General features: G+C 39.6%; 1 protein-coding gene across 4 annotated transcripts in view; it reads right to left on the bottom strand.

The window, feature by feature from the left end:
- Positions 1 to 24,688, bottom strand: part of SYNE1 (spectrin repeat containing nuclear envelope protein 1) — a 373,726-nt gene that overhangs the window by 43,670 nt on the left and 305,368 nt on the right. For all 4 annotated transcript variants that reach the window (XM_036414424.2, XM_036414425.2, XM_045573412.1 and 1 more), the window contains 9 exons: positions 24,095 to 24,249; positions 23,533 to 23,680; positions 21,392 to 21,486; positions 17,884 to 18,118; positions 15,481 to 15,675; positions 12,736 to 12,861; positions 10,902 to 11,057; positions 5,754 to 5,912; positions 2,512 to 2,678 (listed from right to left, as the gene is read on the bottom strand). In XM_036414424.2, coding sequence (XP_036270317.1) covers positions 2,512 to 2,678; positions 5,754 to 5,912; positions 10,902 to 11,057; positions 12,736 to 12,861; positions 15,481 to 15,675; positions 17,884 to 18,118; positions 21,392 to 21,486; positions 23,533 to 23,680; positions 24,095 to 24,249 — 1,436 coding nt within the window. The remainder of the gene's footprint in view (positions 1 to 2,511; positions 2,679 to 5,753; positions 5,913 to 10,901; positions 11,058 to 12,735; positions 12,862 to 15,480; positions 15,676 to 17,883; positions 18,119 to 21,391; positions 21,487 to 23,532; positions 23,681 to 24,094; positions 24,250 to 24,688) is intronic.

The following is a 24,688-nucleotide window of genomic DNA, read 5'->3' as shown; positions in this document are numbered from 1 at the left end:
TGTGACTCTCGTGCAAAGTATGCATACCTTAGAGATATTTAATTGACTCTAGTTTACTGGTGTGTATTTTTTTTTTTTAGAAAAATAAACTAAATAACATGTAAAAATTCTCCCTTGAAAAACCAGACAATAAAGTTATAAAAACACACACATGACTTTGAGGAAAAATCACCTAACTCATTTGATGTAATATAGGCTAATAGCTGGGCATATACTAAGCTAGCTGTTTATGATTAAATTATATCATATTTAATTTAAAACAACTTTCACATAGTGCATCCCCATAATGTTCTATACCATTTAGCCACTAAACATTAAAAAAAAAATAAGACTATTAACTACTTTGCTTGGATTACATGGCAATGCAAGCCAATCCATGAGTCATAATTGAACCGAAAGAATCCAGGGATGTTTATCAAGGGGGTGACTTCCCTAACAAGGGTATTTATAGCACAAGGGGGTTCAATTTCTCCTCCTGAAATAAGATTTTGTTCTCAGTGACTGAGAAGCCAAACTATAGCCTTGGGGTCCTAACATTACTTTTGAATAAACGTTAGAGTAGCTTTATTTGAACCGTATGTTCCCATCTCTTTTTGGTAGTATGACTAGAGCATGTGGCTCGTCATTTTACTTGATGTCTTTGCCTGTCTGTGTTTCTACCATGAACTCCTTGAAGAAAGGGCCTCTGTATTCTCAAAAGCTCTCACTCACTGTTACATGGTCAGTCCTTTACAAACAAAGGATTGGGACATTAGGTTGTTGAAATAAATAAAAGAACCCAATTTCTTTGTAATTGCATTTTCTAGAACAGAGACAAGGAAGTCCTAAGTTTGGCAGGTCAGAGAGCACAGTGCTCTGGAACATGGGCTGTGGAGTCGGGGGGTACAGGCTCTGCCACTCAGGATGTAAGTGACCATGAGCAAACCTAATCCTCAGCCTCTGCATCTGGAAAATGGGTATGATAATAATACTCCCTTCAAAAGGCGTGGTGAATAACATGTGAGAAGATGTGTATGAAGCCTGTAGCATGATCATTGGCACAAACAGGGCTCAATAGATGTTAGCTATTACAGTGCTATTGTTAAATATTTTGAAAGTAAACATTTACTCCTTTTTATTGAATGTAAATACACTGAGTGGCCAGATCATTATGATCTCTGAATGTATAATAGTCTGGCCACTCAGTGTAGATCCTATATAATAATAAAAGGCTAATATACAAATTGTCCCCTCGACCAGGAGTTTAACCAGCAGTCAAGCCTGCCAACTGCCCATGTCCCTTCCCCCTGGCCAGGCTGGCCGGACCCCACCCATGCATGAATTCATACACTGGACCCCACCCATGCACAAATTCATGCACTAGGCCTCTATACTCAGTGGCCATATTATTATGCATTCAGAGATTATAATAATCTGGCTCCTCAGTGTGTATATACACACACACACACACACACACACACACACACACACTTTTGACTAAATACTTTTTAAAAAAACAGCATATTGAGGATAACTTCAAAATGGTGTAAATCAGTAGCATTTGTTACATTACAAATCTCCTAACTGCCATAAAGAATATCCATTCTAGTATTCAAGTATTCATCCATTCATTCAAATATTTATTGAGCCCAAATTACATTCAGGCTCTTGGTGTCTGTGATACACAGTGATCAGGGTGGACAAAGGTCCCCGTCTTCATGGAGCCTACATTCTAGCATGAAGCAAAGTTCACCTAAAATAAAGCATCTACTTAGTCATTTCCCCTTTTTATATCAAATACCAGGGTGCCTCATTCAATCATATCAGACGTTTCTAGGCTAGTAGACACCCTTATATATTTTTATTTTTTATTTTTATCTGTTTTCCTCACCCTGCCCTCCTGCAACAAAAACTGAATGCACTATTCCTCCCAGAGAGAAGGCAGACACTTACGGCTATTAAAGCTAAGGACAAATTTGCAATAAAGCAGCGGGTTATTTTTACAACTGAGCAGAGTGGCAATGATTAGAAGTTTTCCTTGCTAACCAGATATATAGTAGGTGTGTGATAACTTTTCTTTTTTCTTTTTGACTAAATACAATACTTTAAAAAACAGAATATTGAAGGTAACTTCAAAAAGGCTGTAAATCAGTAGCATTTGTTTCATTACAAGACTCCTAACTGCCATACAGATCATCCATTCAAGTATTCATTCATTCATTCATTCATTCATTCATTCATTTGACAGTTTCACTTCCTCAGCAGCAGTTGAATACCCAGGAAGGTCTGAAAAAAGAATGCCTTTCCTGGGAAAGCATTTTGATTGCACATGACTTTCAGCGAACTGTAAACACCACTATACCGATGAAATAAGGAGCATTTTTAAAGTTAATGCAGGTGGCATTTTTGAGAAAAGTGTGGACTAAAAGGGTGGATAAGGGACCCAGAGAGAGGTGTTGGGTTATCTTCAGCTGGAAGGCAGAGGGAATGGGTTAAACTGCGCCCACCTGTCCCGCTGACAGGCCTTTTTACCTGGCTGCCATGAGGTCCAGCAGGTGCTGCCACCGGTCATTGACCTTCCCCAGCTTGTACTCGATCTCGGAGGCCTTGCTCTCGTGGCTGGCTCTGGCGAGTCGCTCTCCCATTTGCTGGAGCTGTATTTTGTTCTCTTGGGCAACAGCAATTTCCTCTTGGTAATCCTGCGCAGTAAATAGCAATCCCAGAAGTCAGAAAGCATACTCCTGTGCATGCAGCCTGGCTCTCCTCAGAGCATGGTAATTATAGTTTCCTACTGTTGGGAAGTAGTTCCGACATGAGGAACACTGAATAACCGTCCATGCCCGCAAGCCAGCGTGGAACCTGTTATTTGCAGTATGTATGCAGAGTCCACATTGCATTTTTATAAGGGAATAGGGGGTGCTTTCTATTTACATAAAATGGGCATTAAAAAACAAAGGAAAACACATAGATTTTAAAAAAGACAAAACTTGGAGGATTTTAATGCTGGGATGTTATACCTTTTTGTAACCACCAACCTGACAGTTCTCATACAAATAGCTGCCCCAGGGGCTTATATGGTGTGTGTGTGTGTGTGTGTGTGTGTGTGTGTGTGTATTTGACATATAAATCATATAAATGTAAGTGTACATGTGTGTGCATGTTAATCGTTATTGATGCAAAATCTTTTAAGAGTAGTACTTTTGCCCTAGCTGGTTTGGCTCAATGAATAGAGCATCAGCCTGGGTCCCAGGTTCAATTCCAGTCAAGGGCAGATGTCCAGGTTGCAGGCTTGATCCCCATTAGGTGGCACGCAGGAGGCAGCCGATCAATGATTCTCTTTCATCATTGATGTTTCTATCTCTATCTCTATTTCTATTTCTATCTCTATCTCTATCTCTAGCTCTATCTTTCTCCCCCTTCCTCTCTGAAATCATTAAAAAAATATATATATTTTTAAAAAGAGTAGTACCTTCATTTTAAAGAGACATCCTCTATAATATGTCAATATTTTTTAACACATAAATCAATGGCAAATTAACTCTTAAGACTAATAAGCACTAGTCTTAGAGAATCAATGGGTCTCAAATGCTCTTCCTTTACCAGTTTCAGCACTGGCTCCTCTTCAGCATTGCTGTGGATGAGAACAGGCTATATGTGGCCTATTTGCAGGTGATAAGCCACTCGATGCTGTGACTAAAGTGATGCTGGCAGGTACCTCTGCTCCACCTATACCTGCACTCCCCATCCAATGACCCTCCTACCCTCTTCCAGAGTGACAAGACCCAATCTTTCAAATCAACCTTTTCATTTTTGACTTAGGCCTTTATTATGGAACAAATATTTTCTCAGCAACATAATATAGGAAGACAGGTATTATAGGAGCATAAACATTTTAACCTTCTCTTGCTCTTAAGTTAGTGTGATAACAGAGCTAAGCTCTCATGTCAGTTACCTAAGCACAAAGACCTCCCCAAAATGAGAGGAGCCAGTGAAATTTTACTGTATCCCAGCATTGAGTGCTATCCTTGGGCCATACCCCACCTACCCTCCTCTTTATATTACTTCATCACCCTGGGATTCAAAGACCAATACATTGGATGTACTTACTAGTAGGTATAATATTTCACCATACATTTGAGATAATTTTACTGAGAAGTATTTATTTCAAATGAATTACTCTACGCCTAATATTTATATGTCTTTCAGATGAAAATGTTTTTAACTGTCAATGCTAGTAGACACCAGTGTCTTGGTTACAGTCTGTTTATTAATTGCTTTTTACGAATATTACTAAAATGGTCAAGCCACAGTGTTATTTTCCTTTACAAAAGAGACAGCACAAGAGGCACACTCATAAAGAACTTCTTTTTAAATTCCATAACTTATTTTATATACAAAATAGTAGTTAATATTTTAAAGATGATTCCCAATATTGTGCCAAATAGCATAACAAAATTAACTGTAAGAAGTTTAATTTTTTTCTAAATTATAACTGTATATCATTCCAGAGTTAGTTTTTTTTTCATCCCTGAACTATGCATCTTGAATTTCATAATGAAAATGTAGATAGACTTAGCCAACATTTATTCTATAGCAAACTTCACTACATCTACAGTATGTTAATCATGACTAGTGGTGCATTCCCTGATGCTCAGAAACTAGCAGAGCTGTTAGCAGATGCTTACATGACATCTCTGTCACCTCAGCCCACATTTGAAAGGATTATGATATCAAAAATACAAATGTTTATCCTTAGAATTTGCAATGTAAGTGGAAACCTATGAAGTAAATTAATATTACGTGTTGCTTTGGAGTTTTAATTTTTCTCTGTGCATGTGTGCATGAAAACAGAAAACTTTTCCTAATACCCATTTATTTGTTTTCAGAGACCTTGGAGGTACTCTTACCAAAGGAAAGGAAGAGATCCTGGGAAGGCTACCACAAAGCTTATGAGAAGTTGGCATTATTCTGGGTGAAGGAGATGGAGTGATGAACAAAACAAACCTAGTCCCTGTTCCAGGGGAGCTCGGTGTCCCGTGGGGCTCCCACTGGAGACAGATAATGAACAGAAAGTGGAGGCGACACTGTACACCAGATGGGGATATGTGTAAGAAACATAACCTAAAACATAATGATCATTCAAAACTATGTGGGAAATATCACTAATTGAAAATATTCTCTGTAGAAAGACAAACACTATGTGATTTCACATATAAGTGGAATGTAAGGAACAAGCTAAATGAACAAACAAAACAGAAACAGACTCATAGATAGAGAGAACAGACTGATGGTTGCCAGGTGTAAAGGGGAGTGGGGGGCTGGGGGAAAAAAGTAAAGGGATTGAGAAATACTAACTGGTAGTTACAGACCAGTCACGGGGGAGGCAAGGCTAAGTGTAGAAAATAGAGTCGATACTATTGTAATAACTATGCTACCAGGTGGGTACTTGAAATATCAGGGGACCTCTTTACAAGTGTATGATTATCTAGCCACTCTACTGTACACCTAAAACTAATACAAAATAATACTGAATGGAAACAGTAACGGAGAAATAAAATGTAAACTTAAAAATAAACAAATAAACTAAAAGAAGGAAATATTTTTAAAGTAAAGGAGGCCTTTCTGTGCCAGTTTATTTTATATTAAAAAGGTGAAACGTTTGTAAGAGAGTGCTGCTTTGATGGCAAGTAATTGTGAGCAAGGCCAATCCGTACCTTTCACAGAGGCCTAAGCACTAGGAGGGGTGGAAACAGATGCCGCCAGGCGTCCCATACCTTCTTGAGCTTCTCTATCATGTCTTCAATGAGGATGTCTCCATTCTGGGAAACTTTGCTCTCCATCTGAGTCAGCCATTCGCACAGCTCCTTGTTCTTCTCACTGAAGACCGCCCATTCGTTCAGCCTCTCGCTGACCTGCTGCCGCCGTAGGGAGAGCTGGAAAGTTGAAAATGAGCGAAAACGCAAAAGGATGGTCAGAGTGGAGCTCGTACCCAGAGGGAAGCAGCCAGCAAACTCTGGGAGGACCGATAGGAACAGCAGTGCGTCTCCTCAGGTGCAGCTCTCTGAGGCCAGTCCTGGGAACACTGCTCTTAAACACAAGTGGGAGACCTGAACCCTGTCCTTTCCTCCCGGGGAGACACAGCACAGTCATGTATTACAGGTGCTGACACTCCAGCTTCACCCGACAGATGGTTCCATGTGGATAGAATACAGGATGGTGCACTTTTACTAAGAAAATCCAACGTTTTTAGTAAAACTAAAAATAAATAGTGAATTTACCTGAGATGGATTCCGGTAAGAGTGGAAAAGACTAAGAAAACACAGGTTGCAAGTTTTGGAGACAAATGTCACCGATGTTAAGCTACTCCAGACAGCACCAGGAAAGGACTACTCTCCCACCTCCCTCTCCCCTTTCCTCTAGAACTCGGACAACACCGTGCACAGTATCTGGGACCCCTACGATTCTGAATTTCTGGTGAATGTGACTTTTCCTTTTTCACTCAGAGAGTCAAGAGTGCAGCTGATGGTTCTTGTTCAGTGATGTCCAGGCTGACCCTATAATATATTTTCCGAATTGGAACTTCTTAATGCAACCATTCCCTCCTCTCCCCGCTCCCTCCTAAAAAAAAAAGAAAAAGTAGACACTCTTGCCCTTGAGACTTAGGATTAATAGATCTTGCTATGTGTAGCTTCCTCTTCTCCCAAATCTTGACCTTGGACAAGAATGAATTCTAGGGCTTTTCTCAACCACAGCTGCAGGAAAGATGATTGCCTCAGGGAAAAATAGTACCTATTTCTCTAAGAGGAAGGTAGTACTATCCACATTCAAGTGATAGGAACAGAGGTTAGATGCATTGGAGGCATTTATTTATAGTCGGTATGAGGTAGAAGCAGTAAAGCTTGGGCTGTAATATCAATATAATATGACCAAATATCTGGGCAAGCTGAGATTCCAAACAGTATTCATCATTTACTAATGAATTGGTCAGGGCAAAGCTAATAATCTTCTCTTAAGCCATACTTTTTTTTTTTTAATTTGTAAATTAATCTTAAGATTGGTTCAAAAACTCAACAAATATTTATTGTCTATGAGTATGGTGATTACCGGAGGGAAATGGAGATGAGGAGAGGTAAAAGAGGGTATAGGGGAGATACATGGTGATGGCAGGAGTCTGGACTTGGGGTGGTGAACACACCGTACAATCTATAGATGCTGTATTACAAAATTGTACACCTGGAGCCTATATAATTTTATTGACCAATGTCAACCTAATACATTCAATAAAAAATGTCTATTGTTTGCAGTAAACCAGTGTCTACCAAGCATTGTCCTATACACTGGAGTACAGTAGGCTCACACTACAATACAAACAATAAAATAATTTAAGAAATTGACCAGTAAATACTAAAGACTTCACAAAAACTGGTCATTGATATACTTCAACCACTGTATTTGAATCTAGGGCATCATTTCATTTTTCCTTTTTTTTTTTCCTCCTTGACATTCATGCATTCTATAGCTCCACAAAGCAGCTAGAATATACATATATCTCTAGCACTGATCAACACCAGAAGTGTGGCTTTCATTTGTTTACGTAGTGCAAGAGCTGGGAGAGATACAGGTAAACTTTAATTAAGTTGCACTTCTGGTAACAAACTGGCGCCAAAAGTTTTTCAAAAGATTTAATTTTTAATGGGGACAGTATTTTCCTTGTGCTTTGTAAGACTAATATTTAAGCTGCATGATAAGGGAACGCTAACATCTCTTTCTCTGGTTCAGTTGAAACCCTCCAATTTACCCGCTTAGCACTTACATTTTCTCAAGGGCATACACATACTGCTTTTGCCAACAGCTTATGAGCACTGGCTAAAACCTCCAGAGTGAGGCAGCTGAACAGGAAACACATCCTCCTCTACTTCAAATATTTTTACCATGACAATGTGAAAAACACCGAGCTATCACAATGAGGATATATTTATGCCTCAACTAGAATTGCACACAGAGCTACAAACTCAAACAGGAATAAAAGCAAACATGACCAATGTGGCTGCACAGTCACAGCCAAGCATCTGGGGGGCCTATTTGAAAACAGGACACTTTTCTATATGAACTCTCCTCTGCCGAGTCTACTTACGGCGCATCTTCTACATCCTCACCCAAGTCCTGGTTAATTCCCCCTGCTCATCCACAGCTCCCATTGGAACCTGCACAGACTCCCTGCTCTTGGCAGAGCAGCAGTGCTGTGTTTCAAACCCGTCTGTAACTTTGAAAATGAGACCTAGACACAAGCTCACTTCCTTTTGTGGTTTTATACTTGATAGAACGTCTCCGGAAACACTAAGTCAAGACCTAGTAACTGATTTACTAGTATATTCCTCCTTACTCTTCTATCCTGGTGGCTCCTTTGGCTTGACCCTGGGTAAACTCTCACTGATTTACTAACTAATTTTTTTAGATTGAAGTAATGTCAGATAAGTATGCTTTAGCTTGGTACCTTAAGATACTCGATATAGAAAGTTTTTAGAAACACTATATATTCAACCTGCTTCTTCTTTTTTTTTTTTTTTTTTAAGTTTTAGTCCACTCCCAGGTGCAAAGGAGGAGAAGGAGAAAGAGTAGGAGGGAGGTGGGAGGATGGAGGAGGTTAGGAGGAAGGAGAAAGGAGAGAGGAGGGAAGAGGGAGGAGGAGAACAGTACATTGACCACGATGGCACAGACAAAAAGGGATGTGGAGTTCAGAGGACTCTTTCTAAAGTTTCATCTCTCTGAAAGCTTTATAGACATCCATTAGTCAGAGAACTGGATCTAGTCCAAATCATTATACATAACATCCTGGAAAGTATTGAGTCAGCAAGTAGTGCTAGATGTTGCTGGATTTTGAGAAAAACAAATAACATAAAAGTAACTCAACAGTATTGTGATCATTTTTCATTATTTGTACTCACCAAATTAGCTTTCATTTATGTTACATACCATGATAAATCTTTAAAATATGTAATATTAATTAAAAATATAAATTAAAAATATGTAATGTATTGATTTTGGATTAAAAAAATTCAGATAATAATAAAACATATGATTTACATTATCATACTCCAGGTAAATTTCTCACTCTCTTCACTAAGAATATGTGGAAAGTGGCTAATTAATTTTTAACTAAAATCATTAGCACATTTATGAAAATCGTCTCCTACGTTTCTCCTTTTTAAAAGGATAGCATGCATTTGTAGGAAACTTTTCACACCTTTACCAAGTGAGCTCCAGAATTTTCCTCTTGCTATGGCCTGAGAAATTTCTGGGTTTTAATCTAAACAGAGGGAAACTGACCTACCAACAAATTTCTTGTTGATGTTAACTGAATTAAGAGTCTTTAAGCTTCTTGAATTCTGTTTTCTGAAGCATGAAGAGAAGCATTGCTAGCGTTGGGGGAAGTGGGAGGAAAGGAGAGATCTTTATGGGAACATAGCTGGCCCGAGAGGGGAAGCACAGCAGGCTCCTTCTCAAGTGTCTCTTCCTCATCCTCCACACCTGCTTCTCCCCAGGTAGGGCCCCTGTTCCACCCCTCTGCCTCTTTTAAGCTGCCACCATGTCCAACACATCTGCTCACACCCTCTACACCAAGCATGTCAAACTCACAGCCGGCAGGCCACGTGCCTTGCCTTGCTCCCATCTCAGTTCAAGATGTATCCTCTTCAGCAGGCATTTTCTTCATTCCCCACAATCCACATTGCCCTCAATTTGCTTACATCTTTATACATTGTTTTATCTTGTTTATACCCAGTTTTTCTTTCACTGTATTCATACTTCTGACTGATTTTAGTCTCAGTTCAATTGTAAACTTGATACTAGCGGTGGCATCTACTATAGCTTGTGAAATTCACAATGATAGTGACTGGTTGATGGGGAAAAATATGCATCACAGCCTATTATGTGCCAGGTAAGACAACCAGGTACATGAAGGAGCATGGTCCCTGCTTCCTGGAGGGTGTGGTCTCAAGACTCAAGGTCAGGGCCTGCTCTTCACTTGAGAGCCTTTAATCAATGTTATTCCTTTTGCCTCACATGTCTTGATACCTTTCCACTAATCCTTTCCTTTCGTTTCCAAATCAAAACTCAATCTGGGGTCTCTTTCAAGGTATTGCACACATAGAAGGCAATTATAATTTGAATTATTAAAAATAACCACGATAAATTGGCAGTAACAATGTGCCATGGACAGAATCAGCTCCACAGTATCATCTAAACTCACACAGAAAACAATGGTTTTCACATGTTGAAAATAAGAAACAGACCACCAATATCTACCTAGCAAAACCACAACCATGAACCACAGAACTGTGCTTCCTCTTAAAAATATTATGCAAGCCAGTGAAAGAGAGAGCACAATCCAGTTTGAATGAATGCATCTCACATGCAATGGTAAGACATAATTTGCCTTCATCTAAAATATTTTTTATTAGTTATTGGGGTGACATTGGTTCACAAAACCACATAGGTTTCAACTGTACAACTCAACAAAACATCATCCGCACACTGCATCCTGTGTCCATGGCCCCAAGTTTATCTGAACTATATCTGTAATAAAAGATTTCTTCTTCTGTGCCTACTGTGAGTTATGAGACCCATCCAAATGTGGGCCACTTGACATTTCAGATCAATGCCCTTTACCATTCACGATGTAAAGCACACTTATTACCTTCTATTTTTCCTAAGTCTGACTCTCAAGTTTCAAAGAATAGCCATAATTTTAATATGAAAGAAAAATTCTTATCTGCACGCATTTTATGATTTCTAGACTTCTTATTTGTTATTATTAATCCTCACCTGAAGATATTTTTCCATTGGATTTTAGACAGAGTGGAAGGGAAAGGGGGAGGTATTCCACCTCCCTGAGCTAGTGCAGAGTCTAGGACTCCTCTCACCTGGCGGCACAGCTCTTCCCACTGCCTCTGCAGAAGCTCCCCTCGTTCATTCAGCATGGAGACATCCTCAGCGCTGATGTAGGCACTGAGGGTGTCCTTCAGTAATGTCAGCTGGGCCAGGTCATCTGTCCAGCTCCCCACTGCAGCTTCCAACTCCTAGATTAAAGGCAAACCAGCAGGCAGACTTGAAGACTCATGGACATTCATTCTCAACAATTTCTGAAATGTATTCGCAATCCCTTCTTGATGCAATTACCTCTCCACCCCACTCTCTGTTTGAACATCTAACTTGGTATCTAGTTATTTTCCTCTGCATAATTTTATAATTTTCCAAGTTCTGATAAAATACCTGGTTGCCTACAGAATCCTTCCACCATCTACTCATCATTTCACTGATCGTTTTTTTTTAAATATATTTTATTGATTTTTTTTTTTTACAGAGAGGGAGAGGGATAGAGAGAGTTAGAAACATTGATGAGAGAAAGTCATCGATCAGCTGCCTCTTGAACACCCCCTACTGGGGATGTGCCCGCAACCAAGGTACATACCCTAGACCGGAATCAAACCCAAGACCTCTCAGTCCGCAGACCGACGCTCTACCACTGAGCCAAACCGGTTTCAGCTCACTGATCGTTTTTAATCGTCTTTTCTAAGTTGGAGAGTTGAAGTTGCATTACCTCATTGACCTTCTTTACTTTTAAACTTGACTTCATAAACCCTGGCCCATCCATTTTTCTAGTTCTGAGTTACTGATCATATTAATAATATATATATTTTTAAAACTCAAGCTCTTCGATTGAACTTTCATATTCAAACACATATTGTGATATAGAGTTATAAGGTAAAAGTTGAGAAAGTTTAGTGATAATTTTACTCAAATTAAAATAATGGGCTGAATGTGTTTTTTGCAGGATTAGATATTTATTTAAGTAACTTGTCCAAACACATATCTTCTGATTTTGGAGAGAGCCGATTAAGGAAAAAAAATCATAAAAAAATATTTGAATAGATTGACATTAGTTTTTGCAATGTTTGAACAGATTTTGCAATTTGCGTAACTAATGCTTTTTGCCAGCTCTTCATGATCTTAGATTCCAGCTAATCTAATATATAAACAGAGTATTTCACCTGGCTTTTCCCCTCTCTTTTTGTCTCTACACATCGCAGACAAGTTCCCAAAGGCAAAGGCAATTAACGGCACTGTCAGAGGCTAACATCCTGGGCAATTTGAGCAAATGAAGTTCCAGCCTGAATTTTCCAGGTAATTGTCTTGCACTGCTGCTGAGGGTGGTTTGGGGGAAAAGCAGAGGGAACTAGACCAAAGTGCAAACTTATCATCTCCAAACTTAATAGCAGGGCATGTGTGTCAGTGCCGTGCATTTTGGGAGATGGGATCCCATGGTAACAGGATTTGGCTGAAAGATCAAATCATCCAGGTATATTAAACATGCAACATTCCTGCTTATATCCATAGACATATTAAGTTGCCATGCCAATGCAAAGGCTTTCCTCTTTTGACAACAGTTTTTAACCCACAATTCAAACATCAGATTTGGTATTTAGATGAAAAAAGTAACAGCCCAGCCAGTGTGGCTCAGTGGTTGAGCATCGACCTATGATTCAGGAGGTCATGGTTCGATTCCCAGACAAGGCACATGCCCATACTGCAGGCTCGACCCCCAGTGTGGGGGGCACGCAGGAGGCAGCTGATCAATGATTCTCTCTCATCATTGATGCTTCTCCCTCTCTCTCCCTCTTTCTTCCTCTCTGAAATAAAACAAAATATTACAATCAAACAAAGAAACCAACCAAAAAGCTGAGCCCAGGCATTCACCTTGCAGTGCATCTGCTCCGCAATGAGCTCTTCATGATGATCTGGCAGAGGGCGGGAAAGCTTCTTTTTAAAAGTGCGCAGTTTCTCTAGAGACTCGGCTATTCCACTCTCACATTTCTCCCAGTCCTAAAATGAGAGGAGAAAGAAATTCTATGTGTTCTTTTGTAGGAACTTAGAAGAAAAATACCCTCTGAATTCTCATACATCAATTATTACCTGATTTTTTTTAATCAGACACATGTATTTCTTTTGTAATAAAAAAGTAAAAGAAAGAAAATACAAAAATCAAAAGAGAGAATTGATTCTTTACAGCACCCTACCTACGGATGAACTCTTATCTGCTGTCTCAGTGCCAATGCAAATTAAATGCAACTAAACAAATCCCCTTGATTTTGTCTAATAGTCCTATTCCTGGCTTCCCCCTCCCTTAAACCCGACCCAGGAATCCCTCCCCACAACTCAAGTTACTGAGTTCCAAAGAAAAACAACTATAGTTGCTTTTAATAATTCGTGTGGTACCAAATCATGCTGCATTTTTCCTTACATTACCTATTTCATCACTCCCCATCCTTCTTTGAGTAATTTCTTTCTCTGTTCTCTCCCGGTGCCTTACACAGCGATTCAGAGGTGCTATTTACTGAAACTGTCTTCTTTAAGAAGTGCTGACTAGAGTGCTCCCATACTCACTGACCTGAGAATTTGGCTCAAGATTCTGATTTCATTTTTAGGGAATTTCCTAGAGTAATATGTAACCTCCTTTTCTCTTCCTAGTCACCAGGAACAAACAAGCAAGCACACAGTGGGTCATGGTCAGATCTGCTCTAGTTCCCCTTATTAAAATACCTCTATGTTCTAGGCCACACTGAGTTCATCAATGCTAAGCAAAGTGAGTAAACAGAAAGATCCTCTTTCTACTTAAATCGAACAGCATTCTCAACTAAGTCATCACCCATTTTGAAACCTATCAATCCACAGTCAATGAACATTCATTGACCCAAAAGGGAAAATCAAGTCCTTATTTATTATAACAAAATTAAGAGCGACAGTAAAGTAGGTAACCACACAGAACATAGAATTATAATGCTTACATTTTTGGCACATTTATTTAGCGTATTAAATTAGGAAATAAAAATAGATAAGCATTTTGTAATAGCTGTGGGGGGAAAGATACAGTAATATGAGGCTGTCCAAACATGAAAATTTAGTTTCATAAACTCCTTAGGCAAGTAGGACCTCATGTGTGATTTAAGATAAAATAAACTTTAACAAGAAAAGTATGGGGATTTCCCTTTCAAGGATGGCTTAGATGCTGTAGCTATAGCCAAGTCTCTTTACTACATGAGTTATAAGGAAACAGCGAAATGTCCCACAGTCTGCAGACATCGATCAAAATGGCTGTTCCACATGCCAACAAACAGACTGACAAGAAAAGCAAATGCAGTGAGTCAACCATCTCGCCTTATTAGGTCCTAGGAATGTGTCCAATAATCCCAGCACAGATAAAGAAAAACATATGATTAACATGTTCTCTACAGAATGACTTGCAATGTCTTTAATCCTTTCCCGAAAGCAAAGCTGAAGAAAAAGGAATCCAGCATATTGTGTTACTGATGAATTATGCTGTGTTGCAAGTAATTGTTCTTTAATAAATGTTCAATGACATTTTTGTTTCCCACACCCAGGTAATATATCATTAAATAAAATTTAGTAGGATAAACCCAATGGGTGTGCACACTTTAAGTATTAAAAAAACACACAACATTAACCATAAAATGTATTCTATTCACTTGAGTAATCACCTTTGATCCAAAAAGTTACAGGCTGATTTAAATAGACAATCACATTAAAGTGTTGGTGAGTATCAACATATTTAAATCTTTAGTATTTAGCTGGGTTCACTTTTTAAAAAATGATATTATTAACAATGACAATTAGCATCATTTATTGAGGGCTCAATATGTGCCATCATGATTTACCTTCAATATTTCATTAAATCCTCATAATGTGGTATGAAGGATCATACCCACTCTACAGATGAGGAAACTGAGGTTGAGGGAGGTTGAGTCAACCAGATTAGTTTGTATATTATAGTTTTAACTTGGGTTTAACTAAGTTCAGAGCCCATACTCTTTTTCAACTGCTGATTTAATGACATATTTAGAAATGGCTTGGAAAAGTGAGGGAGAAAAGCAAATTGTGGGAAATCTGGATAAACCCTCATTTCCCTAAACTTGCTGCGTGATCAGCATGCAATCAGAATCCAACTACAGGCTTAACACAGCTCCTGGAGATTTTATCTTATAGCAACACACTTGGATTAGCTAAGATCAAATCAAGAGTACCTTGCTGGACAGTTCTTTCCCTGCTATAAAAGTAAGAGATATCCATCTTGAAAACCACTGTGGAGTCTTAGACAAGGGAGTGGAATCTACTTTTTGCATTCCTGTCTGGGTTTATACAGTCATCACAGTGCTCCTGGCTTAGCACCGGCCATCCATCAGAATTCACCACTTGGATGGTCTTGTTAGACTTAAAACGACTTTGTTGGGGGATTTACCAGAAAGACAAACTGCTGCAAATGGACAGACTTTTCCAGTTTGGGCAAGACAGGACAAAGTCATAAATAAGGTACGGGAGGTCAGAACACCGCAGGTTGACAAGGACCTTGGCGTTATCTGATTTGCAGGACACCAACGGGAGGAGCTTGCAACTCTGCTCCATCTGCAGGAGGAGGGCTGGGCCTACCTTCAGCAAGAAGGCCAGCTTTTTCTTCTGCTCCTCCAGGTGCACGCTGGCGGCTCTCCACTTCTCCTGGATGTCCGTGAGCTCGGCCTGCAAGGCGGCCTGGGCCCCGCTGTCCGCAGAGAGCAGCAGCTGCTTGCCCGCCTCCACGGTCAGGATGTAGCTGCCCTGTTGTCGCAGGAACACTTTCTCCTTGAACTGGAAGGAAGCGTAGCTGTTTACTTTCTCATTCTTTCCTCCATCAGTTCCCTATTCCAAGTATGTTTTAATGACCCTGGATTTTTGCGGACACAACATGCCCTCTTTTATTCTATAAGCATTAACGGAGCAAATATTTTGTGCATGAATAAAACTCCATGTAAATAAATGAGAAGTCACCCTATCCAGTTTGGCTCAGTGGATAGAGCTTCAGCCTGCGGACTGAAGGGTCCCAGGTTCAATTCCGGTCAAGGGCATGCACCTTGGTTGCGGGCACATCCCCAGGAGGGGTTGTGCAGGAGGCAGCTGATCAATGTTTCTAACTCTCTATCCCTCCTTTCCTCTCTGTAAAAAAATCAATAAAATATATATTTTTTTAATGTAAAAATAAATGAGAAGTCAATAGGGAGAGGCCTTGTATCTGCTTCTAATTAAATAAAATCATGAGACAATATGAAAATTCCTCTGTAAAATTCATGCACAGGGAGCACATTGTCACATTTATGTGTGTGTGTGTGTGTGTGTGTGTGCTTTTAAAAATTTTTATTATGATCTTTATATTTCTTTCACAGAAAACATTTGTAATTCATATTTAATATAAACAAACTAATTCAAAGGAAGATCAGTGATCACATATCTAACCCACATGGGGTACACAGGGGCTCCCTCAAAATAGTAATGCCTGTGTGAGTCTTGAAAGACATATAAACACAACCAGGCTAAGGACCTGGTGTCATGTGAGGGCGGAGTCAGGGAGAGGACACCTCCATGCAGAGGAATGAGGACGGACTTAGTTGCTGTACAAGATAAATACGAATTTAGGGCCCTGGAGGCAGTTTCCAGTGGCTGGAATATAGGATGCATCTAAGAGCGGAAGATGATGAGGCAAGACCACCTTGCATAGGAATTTGGTTTGGAAAATACAAGTGACTGAGATTCACAGGATATTAAGCAGGAAAATGGCGTGATTGCTGAAAGCAGCAGCATAGAAAATGCAGTTAAAGAAGAGCATGTACTGGATCTTTCTAACTACGACAAATTAGAAAGCTATCGTCTGTCTAGGCAAGAAACCATGAGCATCTACTCTAAGGCAGAGGCAGTCGGGACAGAAATGAGAAATATTAGACCCACGAAGGGAGAGAAAAAGAAGAGTGTTGCTTTGCCTCATGACTGATAGACCGCTAGCTGGTGATGACATTTCCTCAGATCGGGATCATGGGAAATGGACTGATGGTTGGTCCAGAGAACCCAGATGTTGCTGGAACCCACAGAGTATGCTATGTGTGTGATGCACATATACATAAACCTAAAAGGCAGATAAATTACATGAGCTGAAAGCTCAGGGTGTATATGTGACCAGAGGATACTAATTTGGCCATTCTTTGCTGGTAGGATGCCATTGAAGCCACACTGTACATGAGGTCTACAAGAGAAGTGAGGAGGAGGAAGAAAGCAGGGAACAGTGATCTTCAGAGGAAGAGGGACCCATGAAGTACACAGGGACAGACTGATGAGAAGGCCAGGAGGTATCTATCCAGGAAGCTGGAATCCCAAATCCAATTTCCAGGCTGGTGAAAGTGAGGGGCTGGACCAGGAATGCACAGACAGGACTGAGCCTTCTTTGGAAGACTCCAGAGAATTGTTTAAATGGCTCCTGAGTAAAATAAGTGCAGTCAATGCTAGCTTGTCCTTCCCTTTCCTCTCCATCCCTGATGGGAACCAAGGAGCTGCTGGGTGGCCTGGGTGTGTGAAGAGGAGGGAGAGTTTGTACAAAGCTGGAACCTACCAAACTTTCAACATTAAACACGACCTTTTCCTAGCTGGTTTGGCTCAGTGGATAGAGCGTTGGCCTGGGGACTGAAGAGCCCAGGGTTCGATTCCAGTCAAGGGCACATGCACAGGTTGTGGGCTCGATGCCCAGTAGGGGGCGTGCAGGAGGCAGCTGATCAATGATTTTCTATCATCATTGATGTTTCTCTCCCTCTCCGTCTCCCTCTCTTTCTCTCCGAAATCAATAAAAATATATTTAAAATAAATAAATAAATAATGTGGCTTTTGAAAAGCAGCCATTTTCTATGTGTCTGTTGACATCTGAGAACAACGTTTGTCCTCGTTCCAAAGTCACTCCAGAACCCTCTGAGAAAGGGAGGCTGGGAAAGTGTGCAGAGCGTTAAGGCAGGAGGGGTTCAGACAGTGCTCTGCCCTCACCTGCACGTCATCGAAGAGGGCCCGCACTTGCTGCAGTGGCATGGGGACGCTCCCCAGCCCGCTCACGGGGAGACAGGACACTTCGGCCAGCCACTTGCGGAGCTTTTCTGCCATCTCCCTGTAGCGCTGCCACTGGCGGATCTGGCTGTCGATGATGCCTCTCCTTTGCTGGGCCCTGCGAATCACTCCCTGCCACTGGTGACTGAGGAGGGTCAGTTTCAGGTTGAACTCGTCCCTGGGGAACAAACAATCGCACAGGGGGAAACGCTGTGACCACGAATGAGGGTACGTTATCAGCCAACGTCCACAGACTCGATGGCTGCAGGCACTGAAAAGCAACCTAGGGCAGAGGTTTTCAAATATCATGCCATGCTCTATTGTCAGGTCTATTGCCAGCACATCTGAAAATGAATGACAAGCCTGGCTGGTGTGGCTCAGTGATTGAGCATCGACCTAGGAACCAGAAGGTCACGGTTAAGATTCCCAGGCAGGGCACATGCCAGGTTGCAGGCTCAATCCCCAGCAGGGGATGAGCAGGAGGCAGCCAATCAATGAATCTCTCACATCACTGATGTTTCTACCTCTCTCTTCCTCTCCTTCCTCTCTGAAATCAATGAAAATAATTTAAAATATATATATAAATGAATAACAATTAAAATATTGGGGCTTGAAAACAGTGAGTATTCTCACCTTTCAGCACAGGCCAAGGGCATATGGATGAGGTCAATGCCGAGTGCATGAGAGAGGAGGGGGCTTAGGGCAGCAGCTGCAATGGGAATGCCCCCCAAATGCTCACCCTAAGCCACCTATAGAAATGCTTGCAGCATGCCCACAGCACCTGGTGTGTGCACAGCAGGAGAAAATGGTGAGCAATGCTTCTTTATAACCTCTGTCCTCAGCTGGAATTATAAGCCACTTTGAATGAATAAAACTGGTTGATTTTAGCCAGAATCAGGAACCACTTCAATAAAATTTTGTTATTTAAAACATTTTTAAAAATCCAACCACACTGTATTCCATGAACTCTCAGTATTCCCTCACAATAAACAGTCCTGGTCATCACAATACAAAGGTTGTCTGTGTACTTTTACTGAAGTCTTTTCAATTTCCAGGTAAATAATACCAGATTTTTTTAGCTTGTTTTTTCTACTTCTGTATTTTCTACCTTTAACAAATGTTGCCTTGCCCGGCTGGCATTGCTCAGTGTCAGCCTATGAACCAGGAGGTTCAATTCCCAGTCAGGGCACATGCCTGGGTTGTGAGCTCGATCCCCGGTTTGGGTGTTCAGGAGGCAGCCTACCAATGATTCTCTCTCATCATCGATGTTTCTATCCCTCTCTTTTCCTCTTTGAAATCAATAAAACTATATTTTAAACAATTAAAATTTTGGCAGTGATTCATTGAGTTTTCTTTATCCTTCATCTTGTAGCTCTGAAACTGGTTTGCCTAGTCCCCAATAGAATGAGTTTCTTTATAGATGATACTGTTATTCACAAGTCTTAGTGCTAATGTGGAACATTACTCATTCTTTCTCTATCATGTTAGTTCTGCTTTTCTTCCCGGGAAATGTGATTTCTCCTCCTGCAGATCTGAACTGGACTGACTCTTCGGCCTCATAGTCTTGGAAACTCCTATTACCTAGGGCCACTGTGAACTCTGAGTTTGTGACCACAAGTGCTCTCAATGTTTCTGTTTTTAAAAGAGTATTTCTGATATTCACCATTTAATTGCAGAAGAAACAAATATGATGAGCTGGTTAATGAGACCTTCCTAAACCCTACCAGCGTCTCTCATCTCTGAAAGCATTTGACTCCAGGACCCGAGCATACCCTGCACATGAGAAGTGCCCTGCCTACCCGCTACTTGCCAGGCAGCCAACCAAGGTCTCCTGGAGCTGCAACCACACTCTGCAGAGCAGAGCAGTCCTGAGCTACCTGCCAGCATGAAGAACTGCTTAAAGCATGACACAGTTCTTCGGCTGAACTTGAGCTCTACAAAGCAGACGTTATAAATGAGCTCTTAAAACACAATGCATTTGTAATCGGAGGCCTTCCTACTGTCAACACGTTCTAACCAAAAAAAATTTTTTTCACTTGCAACTTTCAAAATGATTCTCTAGTCCAACCCTCATAATTTCCTCCCTTGGTCTTTTTCCCTAACTGATAACATTGAAAATTTAATAGACATTGGCTTGCGCTTACCTTTTAAATTTTATTCTACTTAATGACTCAAACTTTTGTAATATTGTTATAGGGTTGCCTAAGGGAGGATAAAGCAAAAGATAAGTTGATCGCATGTAAATCTGTCTTCTTTTGAGGGACTTAAATTCTCTGTAAAGTTCACATTAAATCTGGCTTACTTAGACTGGAATAAATACGGTATCACATTTTGTTGTTCCAAGTTTAACCATAGAAATCTTTCATCTTCTTCCAAAGAAATAGCCACTTAAAATTAAAATTGCTTCCAAGGCATTAAAAAAACAAAAAAAAAACAAAAAAACAAAAAACAAAAAAAAAACAACAACTCCACAGCTTCTTAATAAAAATAACGATTTCTTTTTTTTAATAATACTAATGATAATCACAATTACTGATCCTAAATATGAGAAAGATATACACATGTAATAAAATAAATGAGGTTTATTCTGCAAATATGACCATGGAGTCTAGATCGGATAGCACAACATGGTTCCCAAGGAATGTAAATGTAGTATGACATCAACTCACCTACCACAGAGCTCCTGCATTTCAATTTTTTTTTTAAAAAGTTATCTTCATTGTTGACAATATTACAGATGTCCCCCTTTTTCTCCCCTTGACCTCCTAACCCCTGCTCCTCTCCTCTTTCCAGGCCTTCACCTCACTATTGTTTGTGGCCCTGGTATGCCTGCATTTTAAATTAAGAGTCTGCTAAGTACAGGAAGAGAAAGCAGGCTGACCTAAGGCAGCCCACCATTTTCAAATCTGGTGGAATTAGCAAGGTATGAGAGAGCTGGCTGGCCTCGACTCAAAACCAGATACACCAGTTCTAGGCTCTGTTCTGTGCTACGTAAGTTCTGTAGCCTTAGTCTAATCAGTTCACATTTTAGACCTCAAGATTTCATCTATAAGTTAGATGGTCTAGCCATCTCAGAGCTCCTTTTAGGAATAAAATTCTGTAACCATAGAAGAATATGAGAAGCATATATTTATATACCATTGATGCCTCATTTATACAATTCATTCTGATCTATTTATTAATCCCAGTCTCTTACAGATTACTAGCAGAGGTTGGCTAGGTGATTTCCAATTATACGAAGTCCTTTATATCATATAATATCAGTTCTTTCAAAAGATTCAATCCTCAGTCATTTCAGAGATTCATAGAAGACTCTCTTCCAATTATGGAGGCTCTGCTGCAGTACAATTGCCTTGGGAAGGTTGGATATAGGCCTTCTAATCTGCTCATTAAAAAGAAAATGACTAATTTATTGGAACCTTTCTTCATAATAATATATCAAAGGTCCTACCTGTCATCAACTTGACCTTGTTCCAGAAGACGCTGTCCATCAGTAATGATCGAGTGCAAAACTTGTTGACGACTGAACATCTCAGCTTGAAACAACTGTTATTAAAAAAACAAACACACACACACACTAAACCACATAATTTAGAGTTTCTAATTTTAATGACCTATTCTCTAATAAGTTTCCAAAAGTTCTGATTTAAGTAAGATTATGAAAAATATATCCAGCTGAGTCGGGATACATGTGCTATCCTGTAGTGCAGAAGTCATGTAGTTTTAAACCATCAATTAGGATAGACTTAAAGTTTAATTTCTGTTTACCAAAACTGACTAAAAGTAGAATTATGTTCCTCTCCTTTCTTTCAAAATCACCTATAAAGTTGGTTAGCACATAAATTGTATTTCAGGTCCTTCTGTATGCAAGTATGACTTGTTTTCAGACAGAGACTAGCTTAAGATCTTTTAAAAAGTTAAAGAATGAAAAATAAAACAATCCTTTTTTTTTGAACTCACTATTTTTCAGTTTAATTGGGTTAATAAAATTATTTCAATACTAAAGAATTCAACAGAAATGATTCCAACCTTTTTTCAATTGTTGTTTAAACAGGTTTATTGAGATATAATTTATATACCATATAATTCACCTATTTAAAGTGTGTCATTTAATGATTTTTATTATATTCACAGACTTGTGCAACCAATACCACAATAAATCTTAGATCATTTTCATTACCTCAAAAAAGGACTCCATACTCATTAACAATCACTCCCCATTTCCTCTCAATCTCCACCTCCAAGTAAGCTTTAACCTATTTTCATCTCTATAGGTTTGCTTACTCTGGACATTTTATATAAATGGACTTATGCAATGTGCTACCTTTTATGACTGACTTCTCTTCACTTAGCATTATGTTTTTAAATCTGATCTATTTTGCAGTATATGTCAATAGAGCTTTTCATTTTTATTGCTGAGTAGTATTCTGCTCTATAAATATATTTTATTTATTGATTCTTCAGTTGGTGGATATCTGAGTTGCTTCCACTTCTTGGCTACTATGAATAATGCCACTATAAACAACATTCTTGTGCAAGTTTTTGTCCACACAGATATATGTGTGGACATATATTTTCATTTCTCCTGGGTGAATTCCACTTAGGAATGAAGATACAGAGTCACGTGATAACTCTACCTTTAACTTTTGGAGGAGTTTAAAAATGCTTCATTATTTTCAATTCCTATCAGCAATGTGTAAGGATTCCAGTTTCTCTATTCCCTCCCTCATCTACACTGATCTTTTCCATGGTAGTCATCCTAGTGGGTGTAAAGTGGTATCTCATTGCAGATTTCATTCGTTGTATTTTATTTCCTCATCAGTCAAATCAATAAAAATGGACTTAGAAATACCTTACACATATTTAAATTCTTGATTCCTTAAATGTGAACAAAAATGCTTCAAAATTCATTTTATTCTTTTAAATTCTGCAGTAAGCCTTTTCTCTGCTTGTAGGTAAATCCTATCTCCATAAAATATTATGAATATATTTATAAACACGTGGAACAACTTAGTCGCACCAGTAATAGAGGCTCATAGCAAAATAACTAATTTGGGTTTTGTATCTAGTTTTCTATCAGTGTTTCTTGAGAAAATATACTATAATCTGGTCAAGAGGTATACTTGGAGGTTTTGGTATCTTGATTCCCTAGTATAAAATGCATATATGCTTTTTTTAAAAAAACACACAATTTTCATTTATTAAAGAATTTTTATCAAAGCAGAATCTCTATAGCAACTCACCGTGGCAATATTAATGGAGTCTGTAACTCAATTTGAAAATTGAATCCAACTTTCTGAACTACCCCCACAACCCTGCCTGCCTCCCCTCCCCACTCCTGTTAAGTAGACCTTGACCTCAATTGTGACACTATCCATTCAGGGTATTGAAGCCGACCACTGGCTTATACCCAATGACGGGCAAAGAGTGGGCTACAATTGTGATTAACCCATCACAAGAAAGAAGGCAAAAACAGTGTGTGCATTTGAGCAGACTCAGCACGGCATTCAGCCCTTCAATTCCCCCACATGGCACTTTGTAGCATCTTTAAAAGCCTATGGAACTGCCCCCAAATCTACTAGCATCACTCACCTCGTGGGCTCTCTGCTGCTCCAGAAGATGCTGATAATTGCCTGAAATTTCCACAGCTAATTTTTGCTCCGTCTGAACCAGGAACTCCATCCACGTTTCGCATTTTTCCAAGAAAGTCTGGTGTTGTAGCAAAAATGACTGCAACTTACTGACAGAATAAAGGAAAGAGAACAGTGGCTCTGTTGTTGCTTATTCTTCTATCTTTGGCATATAAAACAAGATTAAATAACTTCTGCCTCAGATTCTAATTTCACTATCACAAACTTTTCATGTGAGGTAGTAAAATTTAGAAAACAAAATTAGGAAAAAACAAGTTTAAAATGGTTAAGTTTTAAGAATGACACGATGATGTATCTTTAATATAGTTTTATGTAAAAGGGCTTGTTATTTTTTGAATAAAAGAATATTTAATACATTATACATGAGAAAGCACTATTTGAGTTTCTTACTTTTAGTTCCAATTTTGGACACGGAAAAGACCTAGGCTTTATAACTGCACACCAGTCATGAACTTGTTTCTACTGACATGTCACAGCAGCCAAACATCTCCCGGAGACTCTACCTGAACCTCTCTGTGGTCTGCGAGGAGATGAGGGACCAGCGCCGATTCAGACTCTGCATCCGCTTGATTTCCTTGTCATTCAGGGGCAGCCTGTAGCCAAGCTCGTTCAGGCGGTCTAAATCTGGAGCCATGCTGCTGAATTTTAACATTTGTCCCTGAAAGCAAGATTCAAGAGAGGGTTTGGCACCGTGGTCAGAAGGGGAGGGAGCTGCCCCAGTGCTCAGTGAACTTGGATTTCAGGAAGAGGTCGGCTGTTGTTCTGTGCATTTCCAGGCCCCTGCTTGCGATCGTGTGCGCCACAAACAAAGAAAAGCAGCCCCTTCCAGTCAGCATCCGGGGCTGCTGCTGCCGCTTGGCCATAGCTACTCACTACCCTTTGGGGAACAGTTAGTAGTTTGTGTGTATTATTTACTGGATTCATTTCCTAATACAAAGTAATTCTTCATAGAACTGATAAAGAATGAAAATTATGCTGACGGCTGAGAAGGCTTACTTCTTACCCTTTATACTTCATTTATTCCTGCTAATCTGTTCCTTTATTACTTTATCATAATAGTGATAGTAAAAATAATTAACATTTATTGAGCACTTATT

This window comes from Pipistrellus kuhlii, unplaced genomic scaffold, assembly GCF_014108245.1.
Source record: "Pipistrellus kuhlii isolate mPipKuh1 unplaced genomic scaffold, mPipKuh1.p scaffold_m20_p_5, whole genome shotgun sequence".
NCBI classification, from domain to species: Eukaryota; Metazoa; Chordata; class Mammalia; order Chiroptera; family Vespertilionidae; genus Pipistrellus; species Pipistrellus kuhlii.
The sequence above is the reverse complement of the archived record's forward strand: the minus strand, read 5'-3'. Positions and strand labels throughout refer to the sequence as shown.